The 15,851-nt window shown below is 46.3% G+C and overlaps 1 protein-coding gene across 1 annotated transcript in view; it reads right to left on the bottom strand.

Moving 5' to 3' along the window:
• eIF6 (eukaryotic translation initiation factor 6) overlaps nucleotides 1-13,996 on the bottom strand; it is a 34,007-nt gene extending 20,011 nt beyond the window's left edge. Inside the window, exons 1-4 of the mRNA XM_037427684.2 lie at nucleotides 13,785-13,996; nucleotides 13,295-13,380; nucleotides 5,197-5,372; nucleotides 1,607-1,717 (exon numbers count right to left, since the gene is read on the bottom strand). Of these exons, the coding sequence (XP_037283581.1) occupies nucleotides 1,607-1,717; nucleotides 5,197-5,372; nucleotides 13,295-13,380; nucleotides 13,785-13,891 (480 nt within the window). The 5' untranslated portion in view covers nucleotides 13,892-13,996. The remainder of the gene's footprint in view (nucleotides 1-1,606; nucleotides 1,718-5,196; nucleotides 5,373-13,294; nucleotides 13,381-13,784) is intronic.
• Between the last annotated feature and the right edge of the window lie 1,855 nt (nucleotides 13,997-15,851).

The following is a 15,851-nucleotide window of genomic DNA, read 5'->3' as shown; positions in this document are numbered from 1 at the left end:
ATACCTTCCAAGTGATTTTGTGAGTTGTAATCGGTACCTGCTGAGTTTGCAAGTTTATGTGATGCCTTTACTGAGAACACATATTTTGTGACTGTTGTAAACTCTTGGTTTTTTAACTCTATTTAGACCACAACCGGCTTTTTAATGCACTAAAAGAACCTACATTTAAAATACACGTGCTTTCGTGATGAGTTTCGGCGGGCCAATACCCGAGTTCTTGGAATCTGCTCGGCAATTGCCTCCCCATGGACGGAATCGGTGACCCTTTTCACTTCAGGTGAGTCAAACGGGCAGCATTCATGGAGAGTATTTAGGCATATACTCTACGAATGATTGGCCCTCCTAGACCAAGCTCTTCACATATGTGGCGCAATAGGTGCTCCTAACAACGATTCAGAACCGAACCTGTGATGTGCAGCTACGAAACGCATTATTTACGGCCCAGTGTTGTCTTGCGTAAAAATGCATGTGAAAGTGTTTCTCCTGGAAGGAGCGGTGGCGCCAGAGCGGGCGCGAAATGAACCAGGTCCATCCTGCCACTTCAGCAGCACGCAACAGGCCGCACCTTGTTTTTTTATCCAGCAGCCGTGCTACTACATAACACCTGTTAGAATAGATGGTATATTGCCCCGCCGTGGTGGTCTAGTGGCTAAGGTACTCGGCTGCTGACCCGCAGGTCGCGGGATCAAATCCCGGCAGCGGCGGCTGTATTTCCGATGTAGGCGGAAATGTTGATTGATTTGTGGGGTTTAATGTCCCAAAACCACCATATGATTATGAGAGACGCCGTAGTGGAGGGCTCCGGAAATTTTGACCACCTGGGGTTCTTTTAACATGCACCCAAATCTGAGTACACGGGCCTACAACATTTCCGCCTCCATCGGAAATGCAGCCGCCACAGCCGGGATTTGATCCCGCGACCTGCGGGTCAGCAGCCGAGTACCTTAGCCACTAGACCACCGTGGCGGGGCAGAGGCGGAAATGTTGTAGGCCCGTGTGCTCAGATTTGAGTGCTGGTTAAGAACCCCAGGTGGTCGAAATTTCCTGAGCCCTCCACTTCGGCGTCTCTCATAATCATATAGTGGTTTTTGGAGGTTAAATCCCACAGATCAATCAATCAATCACCTTGTGGTCGTTTCCAGTTATACGAAATACACTGCAGAGTAGAGCATATCGGCACGTCATATACTGCACGCAAAAGCAAAAGGCATGGTTAATAAAGGATTAAACTAGTCAATGTAGATAGTGGCCTTAAACTGCGCATTAGGTTATCAGGGACACTTAGCAAACACCTCTAGCTTCATTTTAATCCTGCAGAATTTTGAAAGTGCACTCGAAGCACAGCAAATCAGTTGTTTTGCATTTTGCCACAATGAAATTCAGTGCCAGCAGTTTGCAAATCAAGCTTATGGCCTTGTGCAGCACAATGCAATACCAAAGCCACTGAGTCAGCATGGCAACTGCACGCATGTTCCTGTATGCATGATGAGACAAAAAGTACAAATAGAAAAAACCATGAAAATGTACTAAGCTTGAAGAGTATAGATCCAAAACAACAAACAAACACTGTTTCACAACATATTCTGAATATTAAGTGTGCTCTTACCAGGCCACCTTGATTGCTCAGGGCGCAGTAACTGCCAACAAGAACATTCCCAGCTATTGTTTGCCGGAACACCTCAACCTTAAGTACATCAGCTATAATTTCTTCTGTTTCCTGAAAAATAAATATCACAAATAGACAGCCACTTCAAATGATATCTTGAGCAATAGCATAAACAAGAAGCTAATCCTAATGCAGCTAACAGCTCTAATTCCAGTCATAAATTACGCAAAAAAAAAGATTATCACATCCTGTTTACATAAACTGTGTTTTATTATGCACAGTGTGCAATGGTGCGGAAGCTACAAAAGAAGTATAGGTAACAAAATGTGCATCTCTGCACCTTTCTTAGCCAGCCCTCACGTGACCCTGCTCAAAGGCACGGCAGTGGGCTGCAAACAGAATACCTACAAGAAAAGCAATGCTATGCTATTTTATGTGGGAAGCGAGTTTTTAAAAGATATCAAGATTCTTTATCATATTAAATGAAACTGCACATACTTCTTCAGTTTTCCTCACTGACTTCAAATATGCCTTTATTTTTATATGTGAAGTTTATCAAAATTAAATTATTTAGCATTGTTTCCAGGAACACTAGAGCAAGAACTACTCCTAAAAACCTCAATTTAGACTCATAGCTAGACACTAGAAAACTGCTTCACAAGAATAGGAATATTTTTTATATGACAAATAACGATTGTACAAAATATTAAAGATTTCTGTCAGAAATGTGGCTAATTAGTTGTTCAATAAATCAACGATAAAAAAACACTGAAACTGACATACCAAAATCTGCTCCTGCCCTTGTGGGCATTACTCATGTAAGCCACTATTGTAACGAAATTTACTATTCTAGTTGCTTCGATTACTCGGAAATCACTTCCAAAAGATTGCAGAGTAAAATATTCAGGTTTCAAGAAAACCCAGAAAAAGAAATAAAGCCAATTTTAAACCTCATGTAACACAAGACGTTCAGATTTTTTTCAGTGGATAATTAAAAGCCACCAGGGAAATAACCTGCATGCCTACTGCTGCAGAATACATCGTTCAGCAGCAGCATGGCATTTTCTGTGCCGCACGGGCACAGAAAATGACATTCGGTAGCGAAGTCATTCAGTTCCCGGATGACATTTTTTTCGGCGGCGCTGCTACAGGTGCAAAGCAATTGACATTTCACTTGATGTCGATCGCAGCACCTTTCTCGTGAGCATTGGGTGAGTAGCAATAAAAAAATAAACAAGCGTTTACAAGCTTTACACACTAATTAAAAGTATAAATAAGCATATTACGCTGCCGTTCGATTTCGTTCGTTACTTTGTTTCACGACGTTGCAACCGACCGTGTAGCAACCTAAGCTAGTCAGATCTGCAGCGTAAAAAGAAAATGGCGCCTGGCGCATTTATTTTACAGCGTCTACCAGCTGAAGAGAAGTTTTTAAGCAGTTGTTTAAGTGATTAGTGTAAATAAAATGCGCAAAAAGTTTCCTTCCAGTCGAATCAAATGTCGTTTTATACAATTACTTCATCAGCTGTGCTGTCGAGAGTACGCATTTCTTAGTCGAATAAGTTCTGTCGATGGCATTAGGTGATGAATGGCATTCGAACTAATGTCAATTCGTTCATTCGTGTGACACCACGTGAACGACCTTCAATCTGAAGGCATTAGGAGATAAATGTCATTTCCTCTGCCCGTGTGGCACGGGTATAAGCTCCATTTTAGTGCTTTTCCTTTGCTAAAAAAGAAAAAAACAATACTTTTTTGTGCACTTACTACTATGAATTGCACAAGCTTGCTATAGCAGCAATAAACAGACCGAACACATTTTTTATAAATTTACATGCATATTTTACCAGGAAATACACACTTTCAAATCCTCGAACAGTTCAATGCCTAAAAAAACTCAAGAATGCCAAAAAACTTGCATGTCGCCGATACGCTGCATGAATATTAGGGGACAAGGGCAAATTTTGTACCCAAGCAGTCATGCTTCCCGTAGAAAACATTTTTCAAATTTCTCACCTAGAAAACATGAAACGCACTTAAGGGACTTCATTCAGCAGTGGTAGCTACTCACATAATTGACCTTTTTCAAGCAAACCCAGAGGGCCCCACGGGCATGAGGAGTACTATAGGAAAAGTGTGTACACCGAGAAAACTGGCTGCTCCGTTGCCTGCTGCTCATTGATGCCATGTGAGCATGTGACTGCTTCTCGACTATTCTTACGTCGTAAATGTTGCATACAAATGCATCAGCATGTATCTCAGTGCATGTGGAAGGATTAACAGTACAGTGTAGGCATTACCAAGAGGATATGTATCAGAAGCAGCAGCTGAGCAGCATGCATATTATCGTATACATCATCAAGATGTACAATACAAGCCGACACAGCGAATTCATGTTTGTTCGACGATTAGTTGTGATGTACATAATTATACAAATGTGGCATACTAAATTGCCAGAGAAAGCTTTGCATTTGAGAATTTGGCAGCATGAACACTTCTGCGCTAGCCAAATCCGTTCAGTCACCATGGGCTTTGCAAGGTGGTCTCTCATTGCTCACAAGTATGACTACACATATTTACAGTGTAGTCGGATGTGAGCAGACACGCAAAAACACAACCAGCATTTGCAAAATGTAATTTCTTCTGTTAACGAATACTCACAAAAACTTATTATTTGTAAACTACGTGCGAGTGCCACCCACGCTGTCTTATGAATATACCCGATTTCACTGAATGCCGCCTGTACTCTCTCGCGTAATGTTTAAATCTCGGAGCGCACCTTTGTGGTTGTCAAAAAAGTCTGTGGACATTGACTCCAAAGAGATCAGTGAATAACATTGGCTGCTTGTGGAATTAGTCTGGGAAAGAGTGTGGCATCTTTTTATTTATAGTGTACGACATACTGGCACGAAAATGAAAACAACACTGATGTTTCGTAACTGCTCAGCTGGTTCGACAGTGGCCCATGGGAACACTACACAGATAGTAATCGTTGTGGGCGATCAAAGCTAAAATACAGAAATTACTGACTGAATTACACAGTAATGCATTATACTTTCAAGAGTGTTGCTTGATGGGCAAGTTGGTGCATACCTCAACTCAACGAAAACAACTAAAATGTCAAAGAAGGAAGAAAACCCCGAGGCTAAAACAGAGGCAGTTTTTTTTAAATAAACGTCAGTTTTAGTATTCACCTCTGTGTTCACTGCCTCTCAGTTCTTTTTCGATGTTCTAATGGCTTTCTTAGAGTTTAAAAATGTTACACCTTGTCACATTCACTTGATCTAGAGAAGTGCTGGCACAGCGCAGGCTGAAAGCTAGAGCACCAGGCTGGCGCACTCATTGCAGCGACTTCTGCAGTGGACACACTTTTCCCATGAGCACTTGCGTGCCCTTTGGTGGCACTCATGTGCTTGAAAAAGGTCTATTCGGCTCCATAGTCTTCACTTCATTACCAAGAAAACTGCCCACAAATACAATTCAACATTGAAAGGATAAGCCAGAAGCAAAGAGAAATAAAAAATGACAAGCATAATAAGAAACATAGCAAAGTACGCAAAATTGTAATCCATGTTGGTGGAAAACCAAACCTTGTCTAAATCAGGGTGTGTCAGAGCAACGTAATCATTGCAGACTATAACGTTTCCAAGTGCTGATAGGCGTTCTTCTATCCGCTGTATCTTTACACTATCAGGAAGAGAGTTTCGAAGGTGCTGAAGTTCCTGGTCAGTTGTAGTGTTCGGCACAAGCAAGCCATGTCGATTACCTGCGCATGCACATCAATAAATATACATTAATGCGTGTACTTTGCGACTCTTTCACAGTAATTTGCAGCTGTGCATCTGGTAATGCCGAAATTGAATCGTAAATACTAAAACGCATCATATAATTATTTCTAGTGTCATTTCAGAACGACTTTGCATCAGTTGCAACGCCCGCCAAAATATCATAAGGAACTCGCACCCAACAGCGGGAGAGCGCCTGAGACTACATATGCTCAAGCTTTAGTGATGCTGAACACGCCGTTTTCAAACTTGGGGACCTGCGGACAGAGATGAACGAAATGTTGAGGACGCTTTGTCCATGTCTTTCTAAAAAAAACATTCCCGGCATAAGCATCCAAAACTACTTTAAGAGCAGCCGGACAACAGAGTAAGAGGGGCGACTAACAATAGTCCTTGCGGGTGCCAGTCAGGGTACTGTACACATTACACTAGAGAGATTTTGTTTAGAGCGCGCAACAACCTAGCGTACACAACATGCAAGAAGGAGCAAGAGTGCGCATGCCCTGAATTTAGGAGAGATGTGTACGTTTGCGCACACAGAAGATGCGCACGCTAGATTTCAGCACTTTCGTTGCGTGGCTCTTGCGAGATCTCGAGCTGCCGAGACCAAAGCAGACAAGATGGCTGCGACTGACAACACTACGGTGGTCGTGGCAGCGAACCAATAGTCCCTCGTATACAACCTAAAGGCACTAAGCCTGCCAGTACGAGACCCTCGTTAATGAGTAAAGGAAAGAAGTGTATACTTAAGGGCTCGTTTTTCCGTGTTTTGACACAATATTAGTGAGATCTAACAGACAAATGAATATATGGGAAGTTATTAGACCAAATTGTAATGTAAATGTGAAGAAAGAAAAGTGGGTGAAAATTATATATATAGATATATATATATTGTTACGGTTGAATTAAAGGATATGTAGATTTATTTACAGGGGGAGGATGAAGTTAGGCAGTCGCGGTAAAGATGGAGTCCTCAGGCCGCACCAGACGTCGTCTTCCTTTTCTACCTACCCGGCACATACTACAGCCCGGCTCATACCGTAGCAATCCCCGGTTCACAGACGAAGCCCGCTGGGCGAGTTTAAGTCACTGGAGGGATGAAATTTCTTGAGGCGAGCCACGTGCACCAACTGCGTTCGATTTGACCAACGAGAAGGTGTCGTCAAGCGTGTCACAACGTACGTCAAATCAGTCAAGCGATCTACAATCACGTAGGGGCCTGTGTACTGAGGTAAAAACTTCTGACATAAACCAGGTTTTCGTTGGGGGGTCCACAACCACACAAATTCACCTTTTCGGAATGAAATGACATCATGGCGTTGATCGTACTATTGCTTGGAGCGATCTTGTGATGCCAGAGTGCGCAAGCGAGCACATTCCCGGGCTTCTTCAGCCCGGCACAGTGTTTCGGCCACGGACTGATTGGAATGGAGCTTAAATGGGAGGATTGTATCAAGAGAGCTGCGTGGCGATCGAGCGTAGAGCAGGTAGAAGGGCGTGAAGTCCGTGGTCTCGTGCTTCGCTGTATTGTACGCCTAAGTAATAAATGGTAATATCTCATCCCAGTTTTTGTGATTGGATGCGACGTACATAGCGAGCATGTTAGTAAGAGTTCGATTGGTGCGTTCTACAAGACCATTGGTGTGGGGATGGTATGGTGTCGAATGTCTGAACTGTGAAGTGCAGAGGCGAAGCGATTCTTCCACAGCGTCCGCGATGAATTGGCGACCACGATCACTGATGATTACTTGAGGTGGACCATGGCGAAGAACGGAGCCTAACAAAAAGGCAGCGACACCATCAGCTGTAGAAGATGGTATCTGGTAAGGTGGTCGACGCACACTATTATCCAGCGGCTGTTGTTTGAAGATCGCGGAAACGGGCCCAATAGGTCGATGCCCACTTGCTCGAAAGGCGTAGTAGGCGGGGTAGTAGGCGGTTCTAGAATGTCGTGCGGTGCACTGGTAGGTCGTTTGTGACGCTGGCAGTTCTCACAGCTCAAGGTGTATTGTTTCGTACAATCTCGCATTCGAGGCCAGTAAAAACGCTGCTGCACTCGATGCAGGGTGCGAATGAACCCAAGGTGTCCCGACGTTGGATCATCGTGCATAGTACGGAGAACGTCGCATCGAAGACTTTGAGGTACAACCAGTAAATAACGTGCGCCGGTTGCCGAGTAATTCGTTTTGCACAACAGTCCATCATGAATGCGAAAGCGACCACTGCCTTTGAGATTCCGAGCGTCAATGAACAAAGGCTCTAAAGATAAATCATTCAATTGTTCTCGTTTGAAGATATTGGCGTCAAGAAACGTGTGAGAGACCGCAGCGAAATAGATGTCGAGGGTATCTGCACTGTCCTTTGTCGTGGTCATAGGCAGGCGAGAAAGGCAATCAGCGTCCGAATGACGTCGTCCACTTCTGTACGAAATGCTGAAGTCAAATTCTTGAAGGCGTAAAGCCCATCGAGCAAGGCGGCCAGAAGGGTCTCTGAGGGTAACAAGCCAACATAATGAATGATGGTCTGTCACAATCGTGAATGGACGACCTTAGAGGTAACATCGGAACTTCTGAATGGCGAATACAGCCGCTAAACATTCTTGCTCTGTCACCGTATAATTCATTTCAGCCTTGCTTAGAGATCGACTCGTATAAGCAACAACATGCTCTGCATTATCATGGCGCTGAACAAGCACACCCCCGATGCCAATTCCACTTGCATCACTGTGCACTTCTGTAAGAGCAGAAGGATCGAAATGACGAAGAATAAGCTCAGATGTCAGTAGAAGTTTCAGTTCAGAAAATGCGGCATCACAATCAGGTGTCCATTCGAATGGGCTGTCTTTTCGCAACAAGCTCGTCAGTGGGTGTACTACGTCCGCGAATCGGGGCACAAAGCGGCGAAAGTAGGACATAGGCCCAAGAAGCTGTGAAGTTCCTTCAGTGTCTGGGGTGGTTTGAATGTGCCGACTGCTTCGATTTTGCGGGGATCCGGCCTGACACCATCTTTGTCAACTAGGTTACCGAGGACTAAAGCTTGTCGTTCACCAAACCGGCACTTCTTAGAGTTCAAAATCAAGCCAGCCTTTCCGACACAGTCTAAAACAAGGCTTAAACGGACGTTGTGCTCTTCAAAGGTACGCCCAAAAATGACGACGTCATCCAGGTAGCATAAGCACCCCTCCCATTCAAGACCACGAAGGACAGAGTCCATAAACCTTTCAAAAGTGGCGGGGGCGTTGCAAAGCCCAAACGGCATCACATTGAATTGGTACAGTCCATTAGGCGTCACGAATGCGGTCTTCTCCTTGTCTGAAGGGTGCACAGGTATCTGCCAATATCCTGATTGTAGGTCTATTGAAGAAAAGTACGAAGCCGAGTGTAAGCAGTCAATAACATCGTCAATCCTAGGCAGCGGATATACATCTTTTTTGGTCACGGCGTTGAGTCTTCTGTAATCAACGCAGAACCGCCAGGCACCATCTTTCTTCTTAACCAAGATGACCGGTGCTGCCCACGGGCTACACGACTCTTCAATGACACCCTTCTTCAGCATTCCCTGAACCTGGTCAGCAATAACTTTTCGTTCTGATGACGACACTCGGTAAGGCTTTTGTCAGATCGGATGGGCAGTGCTGGTGTCAATCCTATGGTGAGCGCGAGAACATGGTAAAGGTAGTGGCTTCTCCTCTTGGCAAAAGTCAAACACAGAAGCATGTCGCCTCAACAGATGGCGTAACGTCTGCTGCTCGTGTGACTGCACAGTGGCGCTAATCATGCCTAGGATCTGCGACTTGTAAGAGCAACTGCGCTTGCCAGAGACTATCTTTCTCGCTTCCATCATTGTTAACAACCGCTACAGAACCTTCAGTGGAATCATCGAAGACGCCAAGCTTCATTCCTCGAGGGAGCACAACCGGCATTGGCGAACAGTTCAGTGCCCACAGAAAGGTTGCTCCTTCATCAACAGATACCAAACAACGAGGGACAAGTATGCCTTTCTTAGCACATTGAACGATGGCAGGTTCAACAATGGCATCAAAAGATGTGGCAGATTCTGAGGCGAACACCGCAACTGACCTCATTGACCATGGCGGCACTGTCAGCTCGTCAGAAACAATCAGAGCATCCTTCGCAGCCTGCGGCGCCTCATCGACGAGGGCAGGAACAATGTCACCGCTGACGGAACGTTCACCGCTTCCACAATCGACGAAAGCGCCACACCCTTGGAGAAAGTCAAGACCGAGAATCACATCGTGGGTACAACGTTGCAGCACAAGAAACTCTGTTGGGAACACCTTTCCTGCCAATAAGACATTGACGGCACAAACTCCGACAGGATGAAGTACTTCCCCACCAACACCACGAAACCTAGTTGATTCGCCCCAAGAAAACATAACTTTGCGGCCAATGCGACTTTTAAAAGAAAGACTCATAACTGATATCGTAGCACCAGTGTCCACCAAAGCACTTGTACAAAAAGCCATTTATTTCCACACGTATCTTGTTCTTCGACATTAAAACTGGCGGAGAAATCCGAGGCAAATCCTGTTGTGCGACCTCACCTCGATCGGTCACGCTGGCTAGTTTCCCGGCGGCGGCGGTGATGACAGGCGTCGTCCCGGCGAAGGGGAACGATGCAGTCGGCCAGATGGAGGCGTCAAACTACGGTCAGAAGCGGGAGAACTGCCACGGTGATCTCCCCGCCGTGAGGTACTCCTGGAATAGGTGGGCCAATGACCGTTGTTGTGATCAGTGCCCGTTGGCGGAAACTCTGATGGGGAATGATATCGGGATGTCAGCCCTCTCTGTCGACGACAGAACCGAGCTATATGCCTGGCAATACCGCAACGGTAGCACACAGGGGCTTGGCGGTATGCATTGTACTCCTGGAAGGCATTGCGCTGACGTGGTGGTGGTACGGGTGCAATTTCGTTCGTGTCGGAATAGGTGTTGGCTGGCTGATGGGGGTAACTGAAGCGGTCTTCGTACCTCGGCAGCGGGTAGTTATTGCGCTGTGACCTCGGTGGTGTGGTGGCCTGTAGTTGCAGTCATCGATGCCTGCTGCCGCAATTGACACGGGAGGGGGAGAGGGAGGCGGTGCGGGTGTAGCTTAGTACGGCGTCGGGCGAGCGTGTCGAATGAGCTCTTCTCGAACGATCTGGCGTATTGTCGACGCGAGATCAAGCGGCGTGTATTCGTCAACACTTGCCACATTGGTTACATTCGGTAGGCGACCAAACTTGGGGGTGATACGTCGCATCTTCAGGGTCTCGAATGTGCGACAGTGGTTTATGACGTCGGTTACCGTAGCAAGGCTGTCTTTGCTGATGAGGAACTGATACACATCCTCGGCAATGCCCTTCAACAGGCGGCCAACTTTGTCTTCCTCTGACATAGAAGGGCTGACAATCTTGCAGAGCTTCAAGATTGCCTCGACATAGGTTGTGCACGTCTCTCCTGCGATCTGAGCTCTCTGCAGTAACGTTTGTTCGGCCTGCTTTCTCTTAGCTACGGAACCACACGAGTGCTGTGTCCGTTAAGAAAAATACTACATTGGTCAGCTGGGTCGCCGCGTCTCACTGGTAGTATTTGCTCACCCGTTTGTAGTGTGTGAGCCAGGCGTCCACGTCCTCGCCAGATTTGCCACCGAATGTGCGAGGCACTATCAGATCCTGACGCAACCAGGGACCAGCCGCACGCGAACCTGGCACTAGCGGTGCTGCTGGGACTGGTAGAAGGTCTGCAGCTGCGGGGATCCTGTTTCCTTCTTCGCCGTGAGACATCTCAGCTGCCAGTGGTAATGGGGGAAGTCCAGCAAGGTGGCGGCTTTATCGTAGATCAGGCGCTTGAAGCGTCGTGTTGCTTGGTTGATTACCCAGCGCCTCCACCACAAAACTGTTACGGTTGAATTAAAGGATATGTGGACTTATTTACAGGGGGAGGATGATTGATTGATTGATTTGTGGGGTTTAACGTCCCAAAACCACCATTTGATTATGAGAGACGCCGTAGTGGAGGGCTCCGGAAATTTTGACCACCTGGGGTTCTTTAACGTGCACCCAAATCTGAGTACACGGGCCTACAACATTTCCGCCTCCATCGGAAATACAGGGGGAGGATAAAGTTCGGCAGTCGCGGTAAAGATGGAGTCCTCAGGCCACACCAGACAACGTCGTCTTCCTTTTCTACCTACCCGGCACATACTACAGCCCGGCTCATACCGTAGCAATATATATAAATAATGCTCCATTAGGTACCCAGCCCCATTGCTTATCTATTTGTCAAGATATTTGTATTTATCCATTATTTCCAGCGAGACTCGTGCATTCTATGCCTTTCTTATATTAAAATCGTGACCACCAATTTTTCCTCATCGAACTTCAAATCTAATCTACATCACACTCAATACCACAGATGGCTATCGATCCCTGCAAATCTTCCTTGTCATCTATTAATACTAGATCATCTGCATGCATGAATGCTGGTAATGACTTTTTAATGCATTTTCCTAGCTTGAGAAAGAGAGACACTGAAGCCATGCCCACCCCCTCTAATTCGACCTCTGTTCATGTCCAGCCATAACGATGATCAGCTGGTAAAGTTACGTCCGTCGTGTGGTTCACAATATGCACTTGAGTTTGATAATCATTTGGCAGTCTCGGAGGTTTGCTCGTGTGTCACTGGGATTTGCGGTGCGCTTTCGTCGCTAACACTCATTTTGCTACAGCAAAACTGTACGGCACTATAGCAACGCGGTATTGCGCGGCTGTCGCAGCATGAAGGCTATTTTCTTCAAGAAAAAAAATATATATAAGTGGTGCCCTTAGAACATTAATGCTGCAATGTTTTAAAGAATACTTGTGCAAAAAAAAAAAAGAAAGAGATTGCAGATTGTCTCAAACCAACGACCCCACCATCATGTATGTGCTGCCTTAGCCTATTGCACTATAACTGCTTTTTTTTCTTTAACTGCGCCACAACTGCCGATCGGTCTGGAGGGTCTAACAAGCTCGTTTTGTATAGTTGTAACACTGGACGTAACTTTAACGTTTTTTTATTTTTACGCCTGGGCGTAACTTTAACAGCTTCTATTGTTACGTTTAGACGTAGCTTTCGCGAAAGGTGAAAGTTACATCTAGCCGTAACGATTACCAGTTGCTAAAGTGACGTCCGTTGTGTGGTTCTTGAGTTTGATAATCATTTGGCAGTCTCGGAGGTTTGCTCGTGTGTCACTGGGATATTCTAACTTTTCAGTGTTCAGTGCACTTTAGTCGCTAACACTATTTTGCTACAGGAAACTGTATGGCACTGCAGCAATGCAGTTTTGCACGTCTGCCTTGGCCATGAAGGCTATTTTTTTTTTTTAAGAAAAAAATATATATAAGCGGCGCCCCTAGAACATTATTTTGCAATGTTTTAATGAATACTGTGCAAAAAAAGAATGCAGAGGAGCTCGAATCAACTACCTCACCGTCCTGCATGTGCTGCCTCAGCCTACTACGCCACAAGTGCCGATAGGTCCGGATGGTTTAACAAGCCGGTTTTGTATTGTCACGCTGGACGTAACTAACATTTCTTATTTTTACATCCGGACGTAACTTTAACAGCTTCTATCGTTACGTCTAGACGTAACGCTAGACACTCCATACATCCTATTAGAACATGGAAACAGGCTTTACCGCGGACCATTCCGTATTTTCGGGCAAAAACAGCCGAGATACCTTGAGTCGTGTATATCAACACATGTCGAAACTCTACCATATATCGCATAAATATTACTTGTAACGTCTACAAGTTTCCGACGACTACAACATATTGGAGATAGAAAGTGCACAATAAAGAATGTTGTGTTCACACTGAAAAATGATGCGCACATGCACACATTGCCATAAACAACGTACCCACAGTAAGCCGTCCAATTATCCGGCAACCCGCGATGGACGCATGGATCACAGGTATGGTATCCGCAAGCTCGCCTTCGAAGATGCTGCAATGAACATTCACGCGCATTTTATTGACTCATGCTCCGACGCGAGCTGGCTGTAGACGTAAAGTCGTATGAACCCACGAGAGCGTGTTTATGCGATTCTTGACGCAGCTTCAATCAACGGTTTGACAAAGTTACGAGCTACTACTTTTTTTCTTCTTTATCAATTGCTACTTCGGTGCCCGTCACGGACCTTGCATTCGAAAATTGAGATATTTGCAGGCAACATTTCGTTCCGCTCTGAAATGCTGCAAAATAAAGCTACTCTTCCACAAACGCCGGCTGCCTCTGACAACTTACCGCACGCGGCATCGTTGGCGAGTGTGTTTAAAAGCAAAAATACTACATAACACTAAAGTGGTCACTAGGCTGACGGCGCACGTGGACGAGGAGAAAGGGCTCACCTGTAGAAGTTCTCCGAACCGCCAATAGCCACCAAGCAGTAAGAGTTGGAAAGTTTAGCGAATACGCCAATTTCATTGTTGTTCTCGAACTGGGCTCTTACTGCCATATTTACTCACAACACTATACGCTAACTCGTCTTCCAAAGTGATAGCCACACCACAGAACAGTGCTTGCACGGCCACACAACACCTATATACTACCAATTAGAGAAGGGAAACTGTACCTTTGACTGAGCAACAAAAATAAGGGTAGTGGTGGCGCTGTGAACTAACTTATCCGACCTAGAGACGGCGCTGGTAAGCCTATCATCATCATTGCGCTAGAGAAAGAAGGAAAAAGTTTATTTGCAAGGGTGTGGGACATGGGTCATGAGCTTGATGGGTGGGGCCCTAAGTCCAGGGCTCCACTGGCTACCGCCGCCTGCCTGACGTGACGCAGAAGTGCAAGCTGCACCTCTGGGTCAGAGCTGGCGAGCTGTGCCTCCCATTGCTCGAAAGTATTACGAAGCTTGTACTGACCTAAAAAAATTGCCCGCAGCTTCCCTCGGGGGAACACTGAGGAGGATGCGGAGCATATAATTGGTTAACGGGGTGTTAAAGTGCGACTTACTTGGGTCGATGGCTAAATTGGTTAACGTGGTTGTGAAATGGGGTGTTAAATTGCGACTTACTTGGGTCGATGGCTAAATTGGTTAACGTGGTTGTAGGAGGGGGTGTTAAATGAGTGAACACGTACACACGTATGCGAAAGGGCGGCGCTGGTCGAAGGAACGTCGATCATTGTGTTTGTGGATTCGTTGGAATTCATTTCACCGTGACCTTGGACGTCGACGCGCCGTACAAACCAACCGACAAGCGGCAACTGAGCGAGCGAGAGCCGACCTTGAGTATATATACAGCGCGACGGTGCATGCACTGTCAGCTGTTGAATGTTCTCGAAGCGCGACGCCACATGCGCGTCCACTGGAGAATCAGGAGAATTGTAGATGTCGAACGCGGTGTGTAGAGGAGGAAGGGTGCACAGATGGTGGAGGAGTGAAGCGCGCGCGGTGTGTAGAGGAGAAAGGGATGCACAGATGGTGGAAGAGTGGGCGACGGCGCATGCGCGCGCGTCAGCTGTCGAATGTTCGAGAAGCGGTGCGGACGGCACGGACGGCGCACTACAAGGCGCGAGTATAAGATGCTTCCGCATCTAAAAGGTATCTAAATTTGGTGGTCGTTTTAGGCATCCCCACGAAATGTGGTAGAGCGATGGCGAGCCGCCACACCACGGACACGCATGCTCATACAGCGTTGGAAACATTTTGTGTAATCTTTGAAGATTGGGAAAGACTCCCGTTTGAATTCGGCGGAGGTCAATTGCGTCCTCCCCTTCTAATGATTTGTGGGGGGTGCTGTATTTTTGTCGCATGCCTCGCTGGTTAGCAAGAATTTCGCGAGGGGCCATTCTGGGTGGGTCATTATCCTTCTCAATAGCATCCTGCTGGAGTGTTTCAAAGGATCGAATGTGCTGTTGAAGCTCTGCTCAGTTCGTGAGCCCTCGAGCACAAGCGTCGGCACTTTCGTTCCCCTCCAGGCCTGCGTGTCCTGGACACCAGATCAGCCTGTATTTGTTCTTCAATCTCCCGCCTAAGAATTTGCTTATTTTTATCGGAAGGCGGCCTCTTAAGAAGAAACGGCACGCTTCCTGCGAGTCGGAAATGATAGTTGTCAGTGGCTCATCTCTCTGTTCCTGCGCTTTGATTGCAAGGGCAATGGCAAAGCATTCCGCCTTGGCGATCGAGGATGTGTACAGCGATGCACAAGTCACCATGCCGTTGTCGCTGCTAAGTACTGATGCAACTGACCGTTTAAAATTGTACCTCGAAGCGTTCACATACAAAACATTTGATTTGTTTTTTAATGTTTTTCGGAGCCATCGCACTCTCTCCTCTCGGCGCTTTCTGTTTGTTTTTACGTCCATGTTCTTGGGCAGCGGTGAGATTGAGACATTGCTGCGTACGGGATCCGGGATTTCTACAAGAACCTCGTCCAGGTTCTGGGGGTATAGCGGGAAGCCCACCCTAG

The sequence above is a fragment of the Rhipicephalus microplus genome, chromosome X, assembly GCF_043290135.1.
Source record: "Rhipicephalus microplus isolate Deutch F79 chromosome X, USDA_Rmic, whole genome shotgun sequence".
Taxonomy (NCBI): Eukaryota; Metazoa; Arthropoda; class Arachnida; order Ixodida; family Ixodidae; genus Rhipicephalus; species Rhipicephalus microplus.
The sequence above is the reverse complement of the archived record's forward strand: the minus strand, read 5'-3'. Positions and strand labels throughout refer to the sequence as shown.